Source organism: Callionymus lyra, chromosome 3 (assembly GCF_982586985.1).
Source record: "Callionymus lyra chromosome 3, fCalLyr1.hap1.1, whole genome shotgun sequence".
Classification (NCBI taxonomy): domain Eukaryota; kingdom Metazoa; phylum Chordata; class Actinopteri; order Syngnathiformes; family Callionymidae; genus Callionymus; species Callionymus lyra.
Window position 1 is genome coordinate 12,809,513 of NC_141820.1, and position 24,674 is coordinate 12,834,186.

At 37.4% G+C, this 24,674-nt stretch overlaps 1 protein-coding gene across 6 annotated transcripts in view; it reads right to left on the minus strand.

Moving 5' to 3' along the window:
* Positions 1-24,674, minus strand: part of celf2 (cugbp, Elav-like family member 2) — a 283,629-nt gene that overhangs the window by 160,357 nt on the left and 98,598 nt on the right. The window contains exon 1 of one of the 6 annotated variants that reach the window (XM_087786514.1): positions 23,838-24,182. The exons of the other annotated variants lie outside the window; for them this stretch is intronic. Coding sequence (XP_087642640.1) covers positions 23,838-23,914 — 77 coding nt within the window. The 5' untranslated portion in view covers positions 23,915-24,182. Of the gene's footprint in view, positions 1-23,837; positions 24,183-24,674 lie in introns of those variants that run through there. 6 annotated transcript variants of the gene reach the window in all.

Sequence of the window (24,674 nt, forward strand, 5' to 3'; positions counted from 1 at the left end):
ATGAAGTCACGGAGTGAAAATAAATGAATGTAACTTTGAATCGATGAATGAAATATTTTGGGTTGATGAAGTTGAATTAAACACCGAACCTGTTTAAGCACGTTCAGCTCAAGGTCAGTGTGATGTGTCAAGTTACAGCCGGAAAACGCCAACCAGCAATTTCAGACACTTACTCGCCCGTTATATAACAGATGTCAGTGACGGAAAAACGAGGACATCGACAGTTGTCCCTTCAAATTACATGTGCTCGCCTTTAACTGCCCGTATTGGTGCAATCCTAGTCTGTAATTCCACTCCATCCCTTCACAAACCTGCTGCTGAGACACATTCCGGTCATGTCCACAATCTACTGCAGCATACCAAACACATCGCCGCACTCCTCTGACCCAGTCCTGCATTACTGCTCTTAAAATCTGACTCTGCTGAATTTCAGGCTTTTTAGAAAACAGCACGGTCTGCAGAACCGGCTGTCTTAAGGTTTTTGAATCACAGAATCTAATGTTCCATCAGAAAATAGTATCTTTGATTATTACCTTTTGATCACTGTGACAAAAAGATGAAAGATATACCAGAATATGATCAAATAATAAAGGTAAAATAAAACACGGTTTTGGCTGCATGATAAGGTTCCAGGGTTGAGTCAGTACTAGGGTGATTTAGGACAGTCTTTTTAAACTGGGCCTGAGAAACCTGGGTGTTGTATTTGACAAAGACATGTCTCTAGTTCAACACTGCAGAAAACTGACCAGAAAATCTCTAAACTTAGGAAAATTATGCCACAACACGATCTGGAGCTTGTAATCCATGTCTTTGTGTCTTCTCGTTTAGACTATTGTAAAACAAAACTCTGCAGCGAGAATTCTGAGCCGCTCCAGTAGAAGAACTCACATTTCCCTGATCCTTAAAACTCTGCATTGGCTGCCAGTTTCTTTCAGGATTAATTTAAAATTCTGTTTTTTACTTTCAGATCCGTTCATGGTCAGACTCCTCCTTCCATCAGTGATCTGATCCAGCCTTACACCCCAGCTCGGGCTCTGAGGTCTGTGGATCAGAATCTACTGATAGTTCCTGAACACGTTGCTCTATTTAACGACTTATTTGTGCTTTTTTCTTGATTTTCTGGGACTCCTGTGTTTGGATTTTGTGTCTTGATCTTTTAAAGTCTATATTTTAACGGTGTATTGTTTTTTATTGTTAAAGCCCTTTGTGACCCTGGTCTGGAAAGGCGCTTTACAAATTACTTTTTCTTCACTTAATTACTTACTTACAACTAGAGTGTGAGACAATAGTTAAAGAAAGTTTATATTCTGACTACTTCCTCTTTTTTACTTGTTAATGTTTTGTTTGTTTACTTCTATATTAAAGAAAATTAGCTTTTTAGTAGAGGAATTTGTGAAACTAAACATTAATGGAATGATATTTCTTCTAATGGGAAAGAAACATACAATAAAAAATACAAAAATAAAATAAATAAATTGTTATTTTTTGTTAAAATGAAAACAAAAGTAAACAAAAAAAACATCTTTAGAGCTTTCACAGCAGGATATATGTAGTACATTAACATTAATAATAAAATAATTAAAATGATTGTATTAAATATTTTTTTGGTTTATTTGTGGTTCATGTTAAGCTTATTATTGTGATGCAAGTGTTTATTAGCAGCCAGCTCCTCTGTTGTGATTATTATCAACCCCACACTAAGTAGGGCAGAATATGCTACAATTTTGCATCGCACCCAACATGCCGACTTGAATTTGCAATCCTCGTAGCTCGTGTTTACTCCCCCCTTAGAACACACGCCTGCCGACGTGAGCTTCACTACAAACCCAAACAAATGAGTCGGAAAGAATCAAAATGTTGATACGTTCACATGGTCGAGTCGACAAACACACATGGTCCCATACAGGCAAACAAACAAACACACATTGCTATAAAGTGTTTGGCAAATGGCACCCCTTTGGAAAATGTAATTGCTTGAACTTTAGAGAAGCGACTGCAGCTTCTGGAATCCCCACGGGAGCCATCAGACCAGTGTTTTACAGCGCAAACACACATCAACCGTAAACACACACAAAACCACAAAGCTCTCTGTCAGCAAGCGCGGTACTTTAAGTAGTAATAACTGCTGTAGTTGTTAGGCTGGGAGAGGAGGGGTGTGGAAGAAAGAGAGTCGAGAGGAGGAAGGAAGGCGTAAGGAGAGGAACAAGAGTCGCTGTAAAACAGAAGCCAGGATGTTTTCAGTCTCAAGAAGCTACGATGTCTCCTAACACAGGTGACACTATCTTTCCTTTTCCTGAACCAAACTTATCAAGTTTTTTGTGCAATAGAAGCCAAATTCACCCCTAAATGATGCTAAAAGGTAAATCCAGTTTACACATGTCCCCATAAACCATTATGACCTCATAATTCACATCATCAGTTTTCACACCTCCTCCTTTGTAGAGTCACTTGACCAGTTGATTTATCTTGTCAGGAAATAAAAGTAAAAGAAATTTATTATTTTCAAGTATCTCGTTGAAAATGTCATAGATTGTTGGAATAATCAGATATTGTTAAGACATTAAAGACAAAAACAAAATACTATTTCACCTGATACACCTGATTCAAATTCAAATAATGATTTGAGCAGAAAACAAACAAAGGAGTAAGTATTTTTGGGGAATATTTCAATTAATTTTTTCACCCCAATATTAACACTTTCTAGATATGCGTTTTATATTTTTTTAAAATTTTGGTGAATTAGATCCTATTAAGCCAGAATATAAATTGTCTTTTGATCATTTTTAAACCTGGCATCTGACATCTAGTGGTCTTTTTTAATTGAAGACACTGCATCATGATACTCCCTCAACTGTGTCAAGATTCAACAACAACCCATCACAAGTGGTCTGAGAGTTGATATCAACTTTAATTATTTTATTATAGCTTATTTATTAAATTAAATTAAATGATTTAATATAAACATCTAGGGGTTGAAATCATACACGCTGTATCATGATACTTTATCAACCAATTCATGAGGATTCATCAACCTGTCTAGTAAATAAACATTAAGTTTGCAGTGACTTAAAGGAGATATAAATTGAACAATCTTAGTTTGAAGATAATAAGACCATCACTGTACATGTTTGCTGTTGTGAATTGGGTTGAGTCAGTTCTATTCCAATGTCTACATCTGGTAACAGAGGAAACCAGAGAAAAAGAAAGGGCTGAACTGAAGCTGCTCCATAAATATCTAACTCGAAAATGTGTGGATGGTTTGCATAATATAAGTCTTCCACGGGGACAGGAATATCTACTCGGAGGCGCTTCTTTGCATGAAGGAGGCTCCTCTTTATACCTGGGAGAACAAGTACAGTCGACATACGACTGTGATACATGAGATCGCATGTGTCGAACCAAAGGCAAATCAAGTAGATCATGTTGATATCAGGACTTATAAACATGTTTATGAGTTTAAGAAAAGATAAGTGACTCAAAATATTGATATCTACGATGATACAAAGGCTTCCGATAAGTCAGAGTTCTACTTCATGTTCCAGAAACTAGTGATGTGTTGATGAGGCTTCATGAAACAGTTGACAAGGTATCATAATACAGTGTATTAATTTTGAAAGACCACTAGATGTCACTCTTTGCTTCATAATCTTTGTCTCTGATCTACTTATTCAATACAAACCTGGAATCATTTTCCATCTGAGAGTGACATCTAGTGGTCAGTCAAAATGAAAAACACCTCATCAGCTGTTTAAGTTACACAAAGTTAATTGACTTTGACACGTAAAAAAAAAACATGATAACACTAACACTCGAATTAACCTCACATCAGTACCGAAACTAACTGGTTGCTTCCCAGATGTTTCCAGGAACATGACAGCTCTGGAGGGTCTAAGTGTTAGTGTGTGTGTGTGCACGTGCAAAGAGAGTGTGTTCAAAAGCTTGTAACTTCTCCCCCCAGAGAGACCTCGTCTATATCGACCTGCTCTGGGAAAAAAAAAAAAGGATGGCCTGTGCTCGCCCATGTAGGCCAGAGAGTCGATTGCTGACATCAGGATGAAGGCACCGGTCCAAAACAGAATCATAAAATGGCCAGAAGCCACTTGAACACACCCTGCTTATGCTAAAGTTTTGGGGCTATTTGTCGAAACAATATTCTGTGGCATAATATTCTTTTAAGGCAAAATCGTTTTGAGACTAAAAGAATAAAAACCTAATTAATGTTGACCTATTCTAAAATACTTAAAATTATTCTTAACTAGGACTGAGACTGAACATCGCCAGAGAAACTCGAACCCGTCTCTCTCTTATTACCTCGGCATCTAGGAAGGAGGGGGGGTCTATTGGCAAGCATCTGGTTATATGATACTGTAGTAACAAGGATATATTTGTAGTATTGTCGAGTACTTGACTCTGGTGCTGTAAACACATGACTCGTCACATAAGTGTTTTTCGTTTTGTTTTGAAACCAAAACATGTCCAAATATCATCTTTAAAAGCTGCAGGAGTAGACTGTATCCTCTCGTCCTCAGTCATTTAGCTGCGGAGGATGTAATGATCGGAAGCAAGAAGTTTAATTGCTACACAAATAATTAACAAACACTTATATCTGCATGTTGTTTGTAAATAAAATATTTAATTATTTTGTTTTACTCAACCATCATTACAATATAAACCATGAAAAAAATATGGTAAAAATTCAATGTGATTTGAAAGCCCAAAAAAAGAATTTGATACAGTGTCGGAAAAAAAACATCGCAATATATCTGTGTATCGGTATTTTCTTACATCCCTTCTGTAAACACTGATGAATATACAACAAATGGCGATTTTCTAAATAACCATCTGGATCCACGAATCATTTGAAGATGTGTCACGCTCTGTGGTGAAGACTGAGATGACAGCACCAGCTTTAGGTAAGCTAGTACTACTACTATCCATTGATTAAAACAAAAAAGGTATCAAATTAAATAAAGAAATAATAGTTATGTTTTTGAGGGGGAAAAAAGGTCTGATATATACGACATCTTCTATTGTTTTATTACTTCAAATGAGAGTATGAAATCTTTTTAGAAAAACAATGTTTAATAAAGAAAACTATGCTTTTAAAGACACAAAAAATAACAATAATAAGAATGTAAGGGAGGTGTATTTCAGTTTTTCCTCAGTCATTTTCTTGTCATTTAAAGAATATTTGCCGGCAAAAATAGACTTTTAACGAGTCTACTTTAAGGAAAACTCGACGCTCATCATCTGAATGCTCAATTAACTCCACATGAAAGCCAGATTACGGTATTTAAAATAAGCATGTTCATGATGAAATAGGAACCTTTCACAACACGATAATTGCAGACGCTTCCGTGTCTGCCAGGCCGTGGTTGAGAGAAACCACCGTGTTTTTCAGCCTTCGAGCCGCTGCCACTCTGTGTCATCAATTTCAGTGACGGATCGTCTCATGAAACCAGAACAATCATTCGTTGAAACAAAAATGATGCCTCTGCGTTGGGTGAAAAATAGGTTTGCGGCTCTTATCGGGTGACAGCGTTGATGGCGGGTTGCCAGTCGGCGCTTGTAAATTATTGTGCGCACACGCCGCGATGAAATATAAACAAAAAAAAGATTTGCTGCAGAACAACACATTTTCGGAGGTTGAAGTAGATAAACATGTTGCTTCATATGACATGAAGTCGGATACATCCCGAATACTATCAGGAAGACTTTTTTTTCGCACGTTTAATGAGCTGTAGAGGTTTAAAGAGGATCAACTTGAGAAACAACTTGCAAAAAAAAAAAAGGCAGCAAAAAAACAAGTTTATAAAAATAGGATCTGATGCAAGGCAGGGTAAGAAAAGTTTAAACAGGCTAGAGGAAATGAGAAGTGAAAAACTTAAAAGGATTTTCACCTTGCTCTCAAGGCCTATTACTAACGTAACAGAGCTTGATTATGAAACATAAAATGTTTCAAAATAGATGTTCTTGTGTCAGATTTGAAGTTGCTATTATTTTACGGTTAGTGTTAGAGCTAACATGTGCGATATTTTGTAATTTTTCATTGTATAAATCAAGCATTTATTAAATGCACACTTTGACCAATCAGTGTCACGTTCTGTAAAGTTGTCAATTTGTACTTCTTTGTCTCGTTGTCGTTTACGTCTCCGTCAGTCTGTGCGTCGCAGCTTGCTAGGCATGGTAGCTATGGCGACGCGTCTTGCTTTGAAAGAAAACAATATGGCCAATGATGAACCAATATCGCAAACATTTCCAATATCGTGCAGAACTAGTTAGTGTTTATTTTTGTTTTTGTTTGACACATTTCGCCAGTTTCAGAAATGACATAAAAATAGTTAGTTATTGTTGGAGTTTATTTGATTATTAATCACAATTATATCTGGTATTTGGGAAAACATTCGAACTATATATTAAGAAAAGTATACGTAAATAGATTTTAGTGCAAAATTATACAATTTAAATGCAATTACATGGTAAGTTATTTAAAAAAAAAATAGGCCGTAACTGTTGGGTAAATATTCTATTTACAAATAAAGTGTAATTACAAAGTGCATTCGAACTACGTTTACTTCTTCCTTTCATTATTTTGACAAAGTTCGCATTTTCAACTTTGCTTTCCTTTTGGCTTTCAAACTATCATAGTTAATTTATGGTTTATATTTTCAATAAAGTATGTATGAAATATAAAATCCAGAATTTGTTCGTTTTTGTTACGCAACTAAACTTCTGGCCAACAGATGGCAGCCGGTATGAGGGCCTCCACAGCTCAAGGAACAATTAAATCTTGGGAGATCCTCACGGTGCTGAGGACGAGAGGATACAGGCTACTCCAGGAGGTTTTAAAGCTGACTTGGACATATTTTGGTTTCAAAACAAATGAAAGCAGTTACGACTTCGTCAAGAGTCATGTGGTCTGTAAATTCTGCAACACCAGAGTCAAGTACTCGACAATACTACAAGTATATCCTTGTTACTACAGTATCATGATATCGTATCATTGCCCCTGTATCGCGATACATATCACCAGATTTATTGCCAGTAAACACCTCTATAACATAGTAACGCACAACATCTATTCTCTGTTCAATAACTTATCTTTTTTGGTCATAATCGGAAAGAAATAAAGGAGAAAACATTTTCAAAATGTCGCTTCAGAACGAGTCAGGCGGTCCGACCGAAGGGAGCGCTGTCGATCATCGCACATACAAACACAGAAATCACACTCTCCCAGAATCCAGAAAAAAAAAGGGAAATGGTCTGAGACGTCGTGAAATTTATCTGTGCTGAGTGAAATGAGCCGAGGAGGAGAGATTGCCACTATCCTCCTTTAAGGTTCTTTCCCTCTCTTGTTAATGTCTTTCCAGGGGCTCCATCCGCATGGGAATGTTTTTTTTGGGGGTTTTTTTTCCGTGTCGCCATCGAGTGTTTGATCACGCGTGTTGGGTCTCCAGAAGTTTAGAGAGAAGCTTTATATGAACAAGTGCCGTGAGATAACTTCTGTTATGATTCGGGCAACTATTCAAATCCAGCTCGTGGTGTGAGCGAACAAAGATCCGACGCTCGACGGGGGTTAAGAGGCCGTTTCTCCTCCTCCTGCCTCGTAGCAGGTTATTACAGGCGACACTGTTGGATGCACGAGCACGCATGGATAAGCAGAAACACCCACCAGGCATGTTCCATACACTCACACCGTCTTTTTTTTCTTTCTGGGTAAAAATGCGATTTTTTTTTTGTTTTTTTGTCAAAAACACCGGAAAAAAAACAAAACAACAAGGCAGAGAGAAATCGATGGCTCAAATGACACCCGCCGGTCTCGCCACCTAGCCTAAGTGGCGGTTCTGGAGGAGAGTTTTTTTTTGTTGGTCTGGAGTGGACTGAGAGCTACACATTAAGTTTTTAGCCGAGCCATTATTGTCATTCAGCTCTCTGACCTCTGCACAATGTAGGTGCCACAAAGAGACATGACAAAAAATAAATAAAAAAAAGCCAACGATCCAGGCAAGTCCTGAATGCGCACAAGTTAAAAAAGACACTACTGCCTCTATTATGACCGCCTGTTTGCTCAGCATTCATAAACAGGAATATTGTAATCTCCCTGAGGTGAATACAAGAGAGAGGTGAATGGCTAATGTTGGAAAAACACACTTTTTTTTTTCCTTAACGCTCTCTCTGGCCCCCGCACTCCTACACAATTTTCCCCAGGCGGGCGAAGGGAAGGTCTCATTACATACGGTATCTCGTCCGCCGCCTACATATAAACTCCACCGCCCCACTTATCGTGCACCTTCAAGTCATGTGACAACGGTAGGGGTACGTTCATTTGCATGGAGCAACAGCCGGGGAGTGCACGAAGGCACCTATTTAAGATTCTATCTTCGTCGTCACAGGCATACAGTAGGACGTGGGTTGCCGACGGAACAATGCGATTTCACGCCGATGATTCGATTATTTTAATGAGTGGGTTGTTCTTTTGAAAAACGCGGCAATCTGTTAGTTTTATTTAGATTTTTTTTCTTTTATTTTGGAAAATGGGTTTATTTGAGCCGATATATATCGTGCGTCACACGGCGAGGCAGCCAAAAAGCCAGCGTTTAATAAAAGCGTGATTAAAAATAAGACTATTAAGATCCCTGGCATCGCCGAGTGTAGTCACACGGGTACGCAGTTAAACTAATTGTTTGATTAGGTGGTGCCATCATTTTCGTCATGTTTGGCAGTTTCAAGCAGATTTAGATGCGTTAAGAGACCTGGAGATGTTATTATTTTTCACAACTAATGCCTGGCTTTATTTTTTTTATTCCAAACACATTTGACAATCATATTTTCATGAAATGTTGATGATGGGAGAAGGAAAAGATGATTAATTTTCGTGGGGTTTCTACCATCTGGATCCTAGGAATACATTGAAGGATTAATTACTGTGTCATACGTTTTTTCTCCCCTGCTATTGCATTACGTTTACTGCATTCAATGGTATTTCAGAACGCTATTCCTTTTATTCATTTTTTTAAAAAAAGATAAATGGCAAAATATTGCAAGTAGATTGTATCCTCTCGTCCTCAATCGTTCGGATTTCATTGTTCCATTGGCTGCGGGGGACGTGATGACCGCTGCCATCTTGTGGCCAAAAGTTTCAGACGTTTCAATTGCAACACAAATATGAACAAACATCGTGAATTTTGCACGTCAATTGCAAATAATGAATCAAATTATTTCGATTTAACCATTCTTGAAATGTGAAATGTAAACCATGAAATAATTATGATAACAATCTAATTTGAAAGTAAAAAAAACACAAATGATAAAAAAAAATCTAAAAGAAAATGAATAAAACATTGCGATACATCAGTGTAATACATCAATATATTTTCTCGCACCCTAATAATAATCATGAACTTATATTGGTAATTTTAGTAGTTGTCTGAGAGAAATATATATTTAACATGCTTCACACTTGTATTGATGTTTCTTAAGAAAAATAAAAATAAAAAAAATAATATAAATAAATAAAAAGTAGAAACCTTGGTACCATAGTGCATAAGTAAATACATAATGAAATACTGTCTTAAATGTCTACTTCTTAAATTATTAATTTGATGTTTATGATGCTTCATAAGTGTGGCTTGATCTATGAATATATGTCGACAAAGTATAGATACTGAATACGAAACCAAGAGCGTTGAAAGAATAATTATATGAACAAAGAACACTAAAACAAAGCATAAATGAAGTCAAGGCTCATGTCTAAATGTTTTTATGGTTAACAATATTATTATATATCTTATTTAGGCCATAACAGATCTTTATTTGATGATATCTGTTTTCTTTCTTTTGTTTGTTATTAAGGGGGTGACTATTTTTGAAAATTTTGGTTTTTATATAACGCTTCTAAAAAAGAAATATTACTAAGTAAACTATCAACATAAGAATATTGAGCTTTATTTTATAATATTATGGCATAACTATTTTTTTTCTTACAGGATATATAAAAAGCTTTTCTTTAAGGATGTTTAAATAAATGTAAAGACAAATTAGAGAAATGCAATAAAATAACATTATGATGTTATTTTTATTTGTTTATTTTGTTATAGAAAACTCAATATACTGTATTTTTTGCCTTCATTCGGTCTTTAGGCTTGATGGCCCCGGTATATAATGTGGCCCCTGTTTAAATCGAATCGACCTGCTATGAAGAGTAAAGAGAAGCTGTGAAAGGAGATGAATGTGAAGAGCTGGGAGGAAAGAGATGGAGTCAACAGCGGAAGTGACGGAAGGTCCTGAGTTGCACGGAAATGGGGAATGAATTAAAAACTATGACTTGACTGGAGGCCCCATGATGGAGATGATGATATTTTAAATGGATGATTGGTGGCATAGGAACGAACGCGCATGTGTATGTGTATGTGTCCTCTTCACCTCTCCAGAGTTGGAGATTAGATCACTGTTATGACTGCACGAGCCCCCAGGACACAGTAGATAAACATCAATAGATAACCTGCACATTTATTCCCACCTCTGCACCATTCTCTCTTCCTCTATTTGCTCAGCCTCTACTCTTCTCCGATTTGAACTTCCATTCACACAGCGAGGCCTTTTTTTCTTCCCTCCCTTGCCCTCTCTAACTACATCTAAGAGTCCCAGGGCGTTGCACTAAATCACGCTTCTCAATAAACCCGTCAAGTTCTCCTCACCGAGCTCCACCCCGACTCCCCGAAACACAATAACGGCGACTTTGAGCGCTCCACCCAACAATGCTCCCATCGATCACCGGGCGACCTCCAGCGCGAGCATCTATCACTGTTTGGGAGGTTTTTTCACCGCGGGCTGCGTGTCCGCCCGATGTCTTGTTGCGCGTCTTCCACCAACTCTACGAGACGCACGGATGTGTCGCGGAAATGATGCGGAACAGATTTGTGACACGTTTTGTCTTCCTGCCGGAACAGGAAGTTGTATTGTCGTACATTTTGGGTGATTTTTTTTTTCCACACAAGTCAACTCAGCTACCTTTTGTTTCAGGAGACAACAAAATTCTGCAAAAATTACATTTTCATTAAAAAATTCGAAAAAATTTACTTGGGAGTTTGATACACTTAATTAAATTTTTTCTTTTTAAATGTACTATATATTTATTCAACAGCAATGTATCGATTTAAATATTTTAAATATTGTATTTTTACCATAGTTATCTTATGGTTGGTATTTCAATAAACGTGTATAAAAAAATTTTTTTATTTTAATTTTATTTCTAATAAACATTGTAATATTCACAGCTAGTTAATTTTTTTGTAGCAATTACACTTCCATCCACTAGATGTGTGATACACAATCTTAAAATATTCTAAAAAAGTTTATTTAAAAAAATAAAAATAATTTTATTTAAAAACAAAAAAAAAATGATCAAGTTACTATTCAAAAGCACTGTAAATATAGTTTTTTACCTTTATAATTTTATAAATATATTTATTTCATATATATATATAGATAAATAGGCTTTAAAATCTTTTTTTAAGGTTAATATTGTGTACAAAATATTGTGTACAATGAAATGAAATAATTCAGGTAACAATTCACACGCTGATATTCACCATGTTTGTTTATTTTTTATTATTTTAATTTAACTTCCGGCCCTTAGATGGCAGCAGTCATTACGTCCTCAGAGAACATAAAAGAACAATGAAATCCAATGAGATCCCGGCGTTGACTGAGGACGAGAGGATACAGTTGACACCAGCAGCTTTTAAAGCTGATGTTTTAAAACAAATGAAAGTAGCTATGACTTCATCAAGAGTCATGTTTTCTGTAAATTCTGAACACCAGAGTCAAGTACTCGACAATACTGCACATATATCATTGTTACTACAGTATCCATAGACATTATAAGTATCTAACATATCGTGTCATTGCCTCTGATACGTATTATATCGCCAGATTCTTGCCTATCAAATCCACGATATCAATTTTTTTATGATTAACGTGCAAATATTCACTTGATTCGCTTGTATTTTATGACAAACTAAAAGATTTAAAGGAAACCATATGTAACCATAACAAAACCATAGATAATATAATATAATAACTATGAATTCGGGGGCAGGAGCAGACTGAACAGATGAGGTTATTCTACGTTAATCTTTGTATACCTTTCTTTGCGTTATTATTTATTTTATCTACTTTCTTTATATTTGCACTTTTTCACCCCGTACGCTTTGTTATTTTTGTTTGCACTTTGTTCTTGTTTTTATGAAACTATCGTCTGCTGTGAGCTGGAAAACCTAATTTCCCAAAGGAGATCCCCAGAGACCTCTGATAATACGCAGAGAAAATGTCAGTTTAGTCTTTTTATAATAGTGTACATGCGTTTAATTAAAAATACATATTTAATTTTACTTCATTTTTTTTTAATTGCTAGTTTTCTGAGGCTATTTTGCAATTATTGTATTTTTATTGATTTTATTTTTCGCTCTCTGGTCGAAACACTACTCGTTGATGTGAGAACCCGCATCAAACAACAAGAGAAGTTTCTTTTACGTCTCAAAACCAACACAACTGATAAAGAATTCTGTTTTAAGACAAGTGGTGGGGAACATAAAAATGCATTGTGGGTATGTGTGAGAGTGTAGTACACGCGGCTGGGGGATTGACAACATGTCAACCCGAGATAGTATAGAAAATAAAAACTAAAAACAAGCACACAAAACATCCTGAATTGATGAATACAAACTGTACAGTTCTGCTGTGACTGCAATACCAATAAAGAGACATTTTGATGACGTGGAAAAAAAAAATACTTCTTTGACCGACGTATACCTTTTTCAAAGATATCTTAGATCTAATATTTACCTTTGGTCTGGACTCCAATATTTACAGCTGATATCAGCACACCTGCATTTAGCCGGCTCGGCTGCTTATCAGTATTTCAAACATATGTTAATCTGCAGAGCAGTTCTTACTTGTGAGATGTAAACGTGGAAACTGTTATGGTTGAGGCACAGGAAGTAAAAAAAAAAAAAAAAGGGGGGAAGAAGCTTTAACAGAGAGATTGTGCAGAGTTGGACTCTGCAGGGAACAAAGAGGCAGGTTGGGCAGAGACGAGCAGCAGCTCTCTGACATCCTGTTTGTGCACCCCGCTCTACCCTTTGCATTACAATTCATTCACTGTGCGAGTCAAGGTTAGACCTGACAGCTCAGCAACTGTGTATGGATACGTGTGTTTGTGTGTCTGTGTGTGTGTGTGTTTTGGCAATAGAAAAAAAAAAAGGTTTGAGGAAAAACAAAAATAAACACGACTAGAAAAGAATCGTCTGAATGAGAGTATTGAACCTTCAATGCTTTCAATTAATTTTTTTTTGTTATTAAAACAGACATTTGAGGGAATAACGGATTCATTTTGGAGACATTGTAGAACAAATAACTCATATAAATAGTCTTTAAAAACAAGAATACAGGCTTAGACAGTGGTGTCAAACTCATACAAGCCACAGAATCCTTAATGTGTTCATTTAAGTCTCTATTAAAATGACCTTTGACCTCTACTGTATCATCAGTATGTGTCTGTTTGTAAAAAAAAACTCTCTTTTCATTGAATTATTGACATAAGAAAATTGTCTTAAGCCCCGCCCCCTGAAAACATTTTGTTTTTTCTGGAGATTAAATCTTGTTTACCATGACCACACCCACTCTGCTGTGATTGGTCAAGCAGGGAGTTTTTTCACCGAGCGTCATCAATCCCATAACTCTACCTCCAAGGGACTCATTGTGTAAACAAAGCAGGGTTTGATAACGGCTGGCTGGAGGAGGAGTGAAGCCATTATTGCGTCATAATGGACACCGCTCTCGTAACCTCTTGTTCGCCCAGATTATAACGGGGGGAAAGATTTTGTAAAAGTTCAAAATATGGTCATGATGAGGGACTTACTGCATCTTGGAGAGGAATTTTTTAACATTTGACACATGTGAGTGAGTCAGGAGAGTTGGATTTTCACACTAGTTCCTGTTAAGTAAAGGAATAAACTACCTTTACATTTATCGTGCAGCATAAGCTTCATTGCGATATTGTCTTTTTATTCTTGGAGGCTTGATTATGTCTTGCAAATATCCTCCTTTATCACCACTCTTCAAGCAAATGTAGACATTGATGATCTATAGTCTTGAATCCAACATTAGAATCATTATGATATGAACATAAAATGACTTGCCAGTCCAGATTAAAAATGGCATCTCGCACTGGTTACATGTATTCAATACAAATGTATTCATACACGCGATCAATTTGTGATTCCTGCATTTACAATGATTGGGAAAATGTACCACAATTTCACAGGTTTTTTTTTTTTTCCAATGAATGATTGACCCCCTCAGAATCCTCCTTGAATCGATCACCATCGCTTTACCGTATCTATTTCAGGAACCGTTTACCCACAAACCACCTTGTTTAACCGGGACTCAACCTGCCAATCATATAGACATACTGATGCACCGAATCGTGATCAAGGCAAAACTTTGCATCCTCCAAAAAAAAACAAAACAATGAATTCCTTTCAATAAAAAGCTGCATTTAATCCTCAAGGTCTCGCGAAGCAGACGCCACAATTACTCGTGCCACTTTTCCTCGTAACACATGAAAGAATGAGATTAAGACGTGACTGGAAAGATCTCTTTTGGCAAAGCTTGATAGAAAACAAAACAAAATTTTAAAAAAAGGTCTGGCTGTTGTTGAACATACTGAGAGGAAGTGAGTTGACCTTTTTGGGGTTCTTTGGCTCTCATGGAGTCGGATGATGTCACTGCACGCTAACTATCTCTGTGGAGATGGAAGACGATCTTCACCCATTAAGCTCGAAAAGTGGGTCCAGACTTGCTTTTATAACAAAGCCTTGGAGGTTTGGATATTTTTGTACATGTTTTTTTTTTTCTATTTCTTTTTACACTGTGAACTGACTGATGTTTTAATTGACCCACTGCGTGATTAAAAAAAAGGATTTTATCCAATATTAAGTCCTTAAAAAACACTTTGATTAGTTGAAAAAAAAACCCAAAGGGGAGATATCAAGGCTGATCCATTATTAAAGTCGCGCTATTGATTATAGATTTAATGGAAAAGAGTTGGTAGCACTCTGAAACTCACTCGCACACACACACAGAAGCAGCAAGAAAATACAAAACTGGAGGTCGAAATCAAGCGGAATTCAAGCAGAAAAAAGCCTTTTTTTTTGGAGCCAGATGGTCAAACATTTTAATAATTAGTTTGAAATTTCTTTTAAAATCTCTTATTTCAAAAACAGACGGACATTAATATGAAATCAAAGATCATATAAGCTGATAAAGAAGTAATAAAGAGTTGTTTTTTTTAGGGAAGTCAATGTGTGCCATCAGACTTGAAATATGTATAATTTGACATTTCTAACACAAGATATTCTGTGTAAACAAAATGTTTTAATGTAAAAACAATATTTAATGTAGAACATTAAATGAAAAAAGAAATTTGGTATACAAACGACTGATAATGTACAATATTTATAATAAAAAGAAAACACATATAGTGTCAAAATTAAATGTAAAAAATATTCATGAAAATAAATTAAACGTAAAACTCATTATAAATAAATTCAGTGAGATAAATCTTAATAAATAATTCAATATTAATTTAAATTTGAATTAATATGCATTTATATACATTTAAACACTGAAGTTTTATAGTATAAAAACCTGACTTTAAATAAAAAAAGCAGTTATTTTTTCACCCTCTTTTTTTTAACAAATGGATAATAAATATAGTGGTAAACTGTAATCTTTCATAATGTCCAGTTGTAATCTGATTTTGATGCTGCAAAAAGTCAGTGTCAAAAATGAATAATCAAAGTCTAATAGCACGTAATATTCCCCATAGTTTTTGATCAGAAAGAGAACCCGTAGGTAAAAAGTACTTGGCAAGAAAAACTGAGTGTGTGCATTTGTTTCTTGTTTGTACTCACAATGCCTTATGTCTACTGCCTTGTGGGTCTTTCTGTGAATACAGCAGGCTCCATGAATTTAAAACAGCATCTTTAAGAGTTCCAACAGTGTTCAGGTGGCTTTTAATCCTCTTGACACACAGGTACGAAACAGTGGAACTCTGGTCCTGGACCTTGTTATTCTGCTAATGGTACCGATCTGGACCGACCCTCTGGACGTGTTCAGATAAATTCAATGCATATCGTTTAAAAATATATATATATTTCTTTATTTTTCCCCGACATCTGCTACGAAATATGTTTCGTCAAATGTCATTTGCAACCTGCAATTTTGGAAAAACAATAACAGTCTTTTCAATCCGTTGTTTTGATACCTTTTTTTTTTTTTTTTAGCAAGTCTGGATCTCCAAAATATTGCCCCTAATCCCGAAATTCATCTCCGTCTTCAAAATAATGAGCCCCTCTCAGACTCGAGAGTTGACCGAGGTACAGCATTTAGCATGCTTGAATGGAGAACGAGGGAAAGCGAGTGGGAGTGCAGCGGAGAAGCAATGAAGATACAGGCCAAAGAGGGATAAAACAAGGGATGGAGGGAAGAAGAAAGAAATCCACAGAGACATGCATGAGGTAAGCTCTCCCTCTGGCAACGGAGAGCAATGCCACTGCACAGTGCTAACACATTGGCTGACTATTGATGATCCCAGGGACAAAAACGACAGCGAGGATGGGTAATAAACAGGAGTGGAGACGACAACAGATATACACATTCTGGGAAGAGATCATCATTGTGCTATAGTCTCTTCTTCTTTTTTTTTTCTCCCCGGCTCCCTTCTCAGCCCAGGGACATGATGTTCACCAATGTGGTGTTTGTTTGTCACATGGTTTATATTCTGCGTATTTACGTGGGCGGCGATGTGTATTTGGAGCAATGAAAGCATGTGCATGCTTCAGTCGTTTCAAGGGCGAGTGATGAAATAGTTCGGAAAAAAAAAAAGGTATGAGAGTATGCAGAAAACTGCGTGTCTCCATTCATGAAGAGTGAAGAAGATACAACTTAAGCGAGAGAGGAAATTATTAACATTTCTTTGGATGTATTTTCAGGATTAATCACGTTAAAAAATGTGCTTTTTCGCACTGTATTCCCTCAAATTGTTCGATTAAATAGTGATGAACCAGCGAAGCTTCATGACGCAGTGTCATAATTAATGAAGCTCAGTAGGTGGCGCTGTTAGTTTAAAAATGACTTGAGGTTACAATAGAATTGCCGCCTTATTGCAATCGACTATACAGAAGATGCTGTTGACCTAAGAGGCGTGTGTGTATTATTGTGTACATTTTGAGACATGTGATGACTCACAAGATTGCAAGAATGATAAAAGATACAACAATTTTCTCAGTACACAAGTATTTAATGAAATTAACAGGGTTTAATATGCTGATAAATTACAAAGTAAACATAGTACCATGAAAGATCGGTTCGAGATCAGTCAGTAAAACCAGAATTAACACTTTGCGCTTGATGGAGTCTACTGACTCCTTTAAGAAACATCTTAAGACGTTTCTATTTGTTCAGGCTTTTCCTTGAATTTCTCGAACTCCTGTGTTGTTCTCAGTATTATCTTGATCTTTAAAGTATGTACTTTTTTGAGTATTGTTTTGATTGTTTAAGCGCTTTGTGACCCAGGTCTCAAAAAGCGCTATATAAATAAATATTACTTACTTACTTACTTATTATAAGGCACAGTCTCGATATCGAGATAATCATAGGATAACTGCGGTTACAGTCTGAAAAATTAAGTTGTGTGATCAATCTTTTATTGTTGGCTTGAATTAAGAACCCATTTCAATTGGTTGTACAAGAATAAATACATTTTTGTTCTGATAACTACTGGAAGGGCTTTGTTGTAAGGGGAATGGTTACACTATAGTTACAAACCTGAAGTACAGAGGTAGAAAAAAATGAAATGTTGATAGATGGCTCAGGGATTTTTAGCGCACTATTCCAGTTTTGTTGTTTCACAGTGATGTGTTGATGAGGTATCATGATACAGTGTCTCCATTTTGGAACGCCACTAGAGGGAACTCACAAAGATTTCTCAGCCCAGCACAAAATTCTTCAACATTATCACAGCTTTGTACCAATAAAAAAAATATTATTGTTACTTAAGATTTATGAGGCTTTTTGCTTTAAGAGTCCGTAAAACAACTATTTTTCGGGATATTTCATTGGTTCCCTTCATCATCTTCTTCTTAAGAAACAAGGTGTCTCGGTATTTGACGTACCCTACCTACCCACCGTCGCGTGACCTCATTGCACGTCTTACCGACACACAACCACACCCCGGAACCCACACACTCCACACACACATCGCCGTGATACATCACCACCTACACAGAGTGGTGTCATCCGCAGACAACTGTTCCTGAGCCCCGGCAAAGCAAAGACATTCATCATTATGACACACACATACACACGGCCGAGACAAGAGGAAACGACAAAACAACATTGTAGCCGGTGATGCATGAATGCAACTCCATCACATCATACATCTCGGATACTGTAGGGCTTTCTCCCCGCCTTAATAACTATAATGTGGACCAAAAACAATGATTGCAAAAATGGCTTGTTGAAGCGTTTTTTTTTTTCCCCCTCAATTTTTGTTCCGTGTAGTTCTGCCGGGAGAATGGGCGTGAGATAAACTCCCGTCCATGAGTGCTGTGCTGCCTCTTCCTTCCTCTTATTTGCTCCCATCACAACTCCTCGTCATCCATGAAACCTGTGAGCTGTCAAGCCATCACTCCTTCATCTTTACCACATCCCCCCCCCGAAAAAAACACACAAAACCTTTTTTTACGTCAGCTCAATTTACCTATTAATCATCCGAAACGGCGCTGAGCATTAAGTAAAACGAACCTTTCTTTATTAAGTGGGTCAAACTGGCAATTGTTTCAATCTGCTCCGTGACACAACATCGCCGGGATTCCTGGATTCTGTGTTAATTCGTTTGATCGCCAGATGGCAACTTCCTGTAGGGGCTTTTGTCAGTACGCAACATTGACTTTCATGGGTTTTATTTTAATCTTTTATCGAGCTTGTGTTTGATCAAACTCGAGCCCAGGAAGATTCAGAGATTAGACCTGCCGCTGAAACTACAGTTTATTAAAGAGATCTTTCAAAGGAAAGGTGATTTTAAAGGTACTGTGATAGTGGTTAAACAGAGTTGACAGTGTACAAAAGATAAATGTTAAAACACAAGACCACCGCTTCTTCTATTGTTGTATTGGGAATACAATAGTTTTAGAATCAACTGTTGATCCCTTGTGGCACACGTGTCATCTCACAAGGAACTAAAATACTTCAACCTGTATATTTATTAAACCGTTTGTAACAAGACACATGTCTTTTTTATTCTAAGAGTCTCAATATTTCTTAATTATCTCTGTGTTTGTCCTTGTCTATCCAAACAAATTCCTTTCCTTCAACATTATTCTTTACTTTTATCGGAAGTCTCTGTATAATTGTTGTCATTTTTGTCAACTTATCTTAAACGCTGGCATCTTCATAGGCAATGAAGCAACTTTAAAATTAATTTATTTTGATTTGACCAAAGAAAAAAAGACTTTTAACACAAAGTACAACATTTTTACCCACAGATGACTAGATTTCCGCTGTCATCTTGCATTGCAATGAATCATTATATATATATATATATATATATATATATATATATATATATATATATATATATGTATATTTTTATCAGTCTGAACATCCAGGAGTTATTGTCCTGAGAAGCCAGCTTAGCTTTTGATGCAAGTGCAGGAAAACCTGGTCTATGTTTGGGTGGTCCAACTGCTGAATCGCTTGTTCTTTCAGATGTATTTTCTATATATGACGATCCTGTTAGGAGTTAAAGTGGTAATTGACCCAAAATTCAAATTTCACCCACTTTCTACTTACCCTCATTTCGACTAAGGGTTGGGATTATTTTCAGAGTAAAGTAAGCTCAGTTGTCTTCATCCAAAAAGACAAACTTAAAAACATCGAAATACATCCATACTGCTCGTCTGTAACATCCATCTTGTATTTAAGCCTCGACAAGAGGAATTGTTCCAGAAAAACTTAAACAAATCTACATTTTAAGCTTGTTAATTAGCAGAGGCTCCAGGTAGATATTGCTATATATACTGGAAGTGTCGCCATATATCTACCCGGAGTACTTTAAGTCTGAGTAGGATGTTGTCCTAGCATTGCCGCTAAATAAAACAACCTAAAATATAGATTTGTTTAATATGTTTCTGAACCATTACTCATGTCAAGGCTTCAATACAAAATGGGCGTTACTTACAAGCAGTATGGATGGTTTTAAGTGCGTCTGTTTGGACAAAGATGACGACTGAGCTCCAGTCACTACATTAAAATGAACAAATGTTTTTGTCTATAACTCTAAAAGGGAACAGATTACTCTGTAAATTATCTCAACCCTTAGTCGACATGAGGATGAGTAGAAAACGAGGGATTTTGGGGTGAACTAGCACTTAAAGAAACTTGCCAACAGCTTGTTAAATGAGAGGACAGGATTGTCAATAAAGATTTATAAAAAGTTAATAGAGAAATCATCCAATAACATCCTTTCCTTTACATTCCTCGCTTCTTGTAAACTATATGTTTCCCCGTCTTCGGTTCCCCTCCAGCTGTTGATCTCATGATTTGTGTCCATTGGGCTTTATGGGGGATATTTGGTTGCGTGGGATCGAGACGGTCATAAACACGACGTACCCTCTGGGTGCAAAAAAAAAATAAACGCAAGGACGTGTTGGTTTACATTCAATTGGAAACGCGACTGTACGTTTTTTTCCTGGAGTGACCGGTGCACACGGGGTAATTGTCAAAGCTAGCAAGCCCATGTTTGTGTTTACTCCCGATTCCTGGTTGGTCCCGTGGTATTTCACAAACCCATTATTACAGCTCCTGCGGAGCATCAATGGGGATTCAACACACAACGAAAGGTGACGGGGGTCACATATTTCCCAGAGAACAGTCGCAATACGCCGTGGAAAAAAGGGGAGAAAGGCAAGCGACCGGCTCAGCTGATTCTCCTCCCTCACACCCCTTTTTCTGAGCTTTTTTTTCCCCGTCTGATGGATACATAGAGATTAGACCGTTAGTTTCACTTAGGTTTGAAATGATCTCCGCTATTTGTCAAGCTTGATGCTGTCAGAGGCGCTCAACGAAGAAACTTACTTCGGGGGAATCTAGCCATTTTTCAGACAGATGTTGAATCAAGTTTTTTTTTTTTTTTCGGAGCCTGGGAAAATATTGCTGCTTAAACATGGCTGACACGAATCGGAAGCACGGCTCGCTCAGATTAAGAGGCGTGTTCATGTAAATAGAAGGCGTCATCTCCATAAGCCAGCGCACTGTTCAGCCTGTCCGCCTCCTCAGCAGCTGGTTAAGAGGGCACAGATAGGCCTGTCTCCGACGTACATTTCATCGTCTTCTTAAGTTCTTCTGACGCTCCTGCATACTGGGAGTGCACTTGAAGCAGCGGCTAGGTGAATGAAAAAAGGCAGTACCAGAGATATAGACGTTGACTATATTGAGATAGACATGGGAGTGTCAATAAGGACTAACACTGTCGGTCGAAGCCAGAGAGCCAGCAAGGCTTTAAAGAAACAAATAGACAAATGACCTTGAGAATCATCATCGACAGCACTTCGAGAGCCTAATCCATAGTTACTTAACTAACTAGTTTTAAGTGCTTGGTTCTAGGAAAATGCTTTTAACCAACGAATTCAATTCATTATATGTCATATACCTTGCATTGTTAGGTACCTGTTTTTTCTCCTGACACTAGCATATGCTCGTCCTGAGGATGAAGCCAGCGTGTATGGCTCTTCTTCAGGTGTTACCTTTACCAAGTTGGTTACAAGATCAACAGCGATTTTGTCTGTTTTCATCTAATATAAACATTAAATGTTATAATAAGATGATTCAATTCTGAGTGATTCTTCAAAGAATCTGTCAATTTGAGCTGCAGCGTTTTCTTCTTTATTTCAACGTCCAATCTTAAAAACCTATAATATTTCAAAAGTAAAAAAGGTATCAAATCATTTTTTATCTTAACAAAATGCGACAAAAAAAAAGTAAAAGAAACATGGTGGACATGAATTTAGTGTGGGTCTACGCTCTCTGAGTGCTTTGGTAGTTCTCACAGCTATAAAGGTTTGAGGTAATAAAAAAAGGGATTTTAGGATTAAAATTAATTAAAAATGAACCATAATCTACTCATATTGAGACATATCGGCAATTTTCGGTGAAAATGACAAAAGGTGAACCAGTAACTAATAATAATGTATAAAAGTCCACCTGTGAGACTTGTTTATTGCAAAAATACTGTCGTTTTTTCCACCAAAAATTGCGTTTTGTTATTTTGCTCCAATTCAAAAAATTAGAGACACTATAAAAGACGACGTTACGACTAATAGGACGCTATATTATATATACGCTTTGGAACAATCTTCCTCTCTCTTTGCGCTTGATGGAGTCTACTGACTCCTTTAAGAAACATCTTAAGACGTTTCTATTTGTTCGGGCTTTTCCTTGAATTTCTCGAACTCCTGTGTTGTTCTCGGTGTTGTCTTGATCTTTGAAGTATGTACTGTTTTGAGTATTGTTTTGATTGTTGAAGCGCTTTGTGACCCTGGTCTCGAAAAGCGCTATATAAATATATATTACTTACTTACTTACTTATATTTCTCTTTGTTAAGTGCTTGACGTTGCTAAAGCTTCATCGTGTTATTTACGACCGCCACTGAGAAGACTCATCCTTTCTCTTTTCACTAAGGTGTAATTACACAAGAATACAACGAGAGATGTTGTTCTAGATATAAAGGAAGAGAAGAAAAGAAAGTCAAGGTGATGTCGATCCATGATATAACAGGTAAAAAATGTGACGTAAGTAGTAAAAAATAAATAAATAAAGGCATCGTCATCACCAGGTTTCATTCATGACTTATCGCTTCTTTCATTGCACTTTGTCTAGAAGAGTTTAAGATAAGGTAGGAACCAACAGAACCTGAAAACTCAAGGCTTCCGGTCCACTTAAGATCACTGCGATAACTGGGGCAACCGCCAAACAAATGTCTTCCGAAAATTTGGCACCAACCCACTACTACCTGAAGAAGTCCACTCACATGGTCTTATCCTTCACCAGTCACAAGAAGTTAAGTGCACCTTACATCCCAGAATAAAAGGGAGGGCTTCGCAGTGGAGAGAGAGAGAGAAAAGGGGGTGAAAAAGAGAACTCGATCCATCAACAACTTGGCTCTGTGAGCTGAGGGGACATAAGTGGGACAGGCACTGGGAGAGGAGGAGGAGAAAAACCGCATGACCATGATGTCGGGATGAAAACCTCCCTTTGTCCTAGAAATTCCTGGAGTATGTAACTGAATTACAAGCAAATCCAATTGGCAGAGAGAGTTTTTATCACGCATTCCTACACGTCTCTTAAGCCCTCATTGTGTCGCTTTTTTTTTTTTTTTTGTTGGTCACATTTCTGGCGCAAATAAAAAAAAGTGCCCAAAGTAACCAACGCGTAAAAAGGCGCAGATAAGTCCAAGCTCCGGTGGAATAAATAAATACATGGGCGTCTGCCGCAACTTGTATTTGAGGAGCGAGGTGAGAAAGAGAAGATTTCTACGTGGAATATTCACGAGCAGGATCTAGTCATCGCAACAAAAAAACCGGCATGGATGGATCTCAACATCCCCCCCAAGTAACACCATCTTCCCGGCGCGGGGCAGTCGGACACGCAGCCCCTCACACACACACATCTTTTTTTTAATAAATAAAAAAAAAAGAAGATTAAAACAACTCACATTCTGTCTCCGGGAACAAGCAGTCGGCTCTCCACCATCATATCAGGCAGAAAATCCAGATTGTAGGATGAAGTCATGTTCCCCCTGCTCGTGCCGCGTGTGCGCGCTCAAGTGTGTGTGTGTGTGTGTGTGGTGGAGAGTGTGTGTGTGTGAGGGGCAGATAAAGGAGCGTGGCTTCTTCCAAGAGGAGACGGAGAGGGACAGGTGCAAAAAAAAAAAAGAAGAGACGAGGCCTCCCCAAAGGCAAATACACGCGCACTCTCAGTCCGCGTCAAGCAGTTGTCACATCCTCCTCTTCCTCTCCTCCATGCGCGTTTGTTGCGTCTCTAGCGGCGGGTTTTTTTGTGTTGTGTGTGTGTGTGTGTGTGTGTCTGGATTCCGCCTCGTAACAGCACAACTGGCTGACTGTGTGAAGACAGAACCAGGTGCCCGAGCGGAGGAGGAGAGGGAGGAAGAGGAGGAGGAGGAGGAGAGGAGAGGAGGAGGAGAGGAGGAGGAGGCGTGGCTGCAGCAGCTGATCCTCCACTGTTGGCGCTCCTCACTCTCTTCCAGTCTCTCCTTCTGTGGCATCAGAACGCACGACGGTTTTCTCGCTCGTGATCGAGGCTGGTCTTGGTTTTTAGTCTCGATTTTTTTTATTGAAGAGATTCTCACCATGAGGTGTTTTTTTTTCTTATCTTTCTATCGCTACTTCATTCACGAGGGAAGACAAGAGTCACATAAACCAAAATGTATTTCATTTTCTGCCTCTAATTCCATAAAAAAGGGAAACAATCTTCAGTATCACCTACAAAATAATATTATTATTATATCAATATTTAAGTGTACACATTTAAT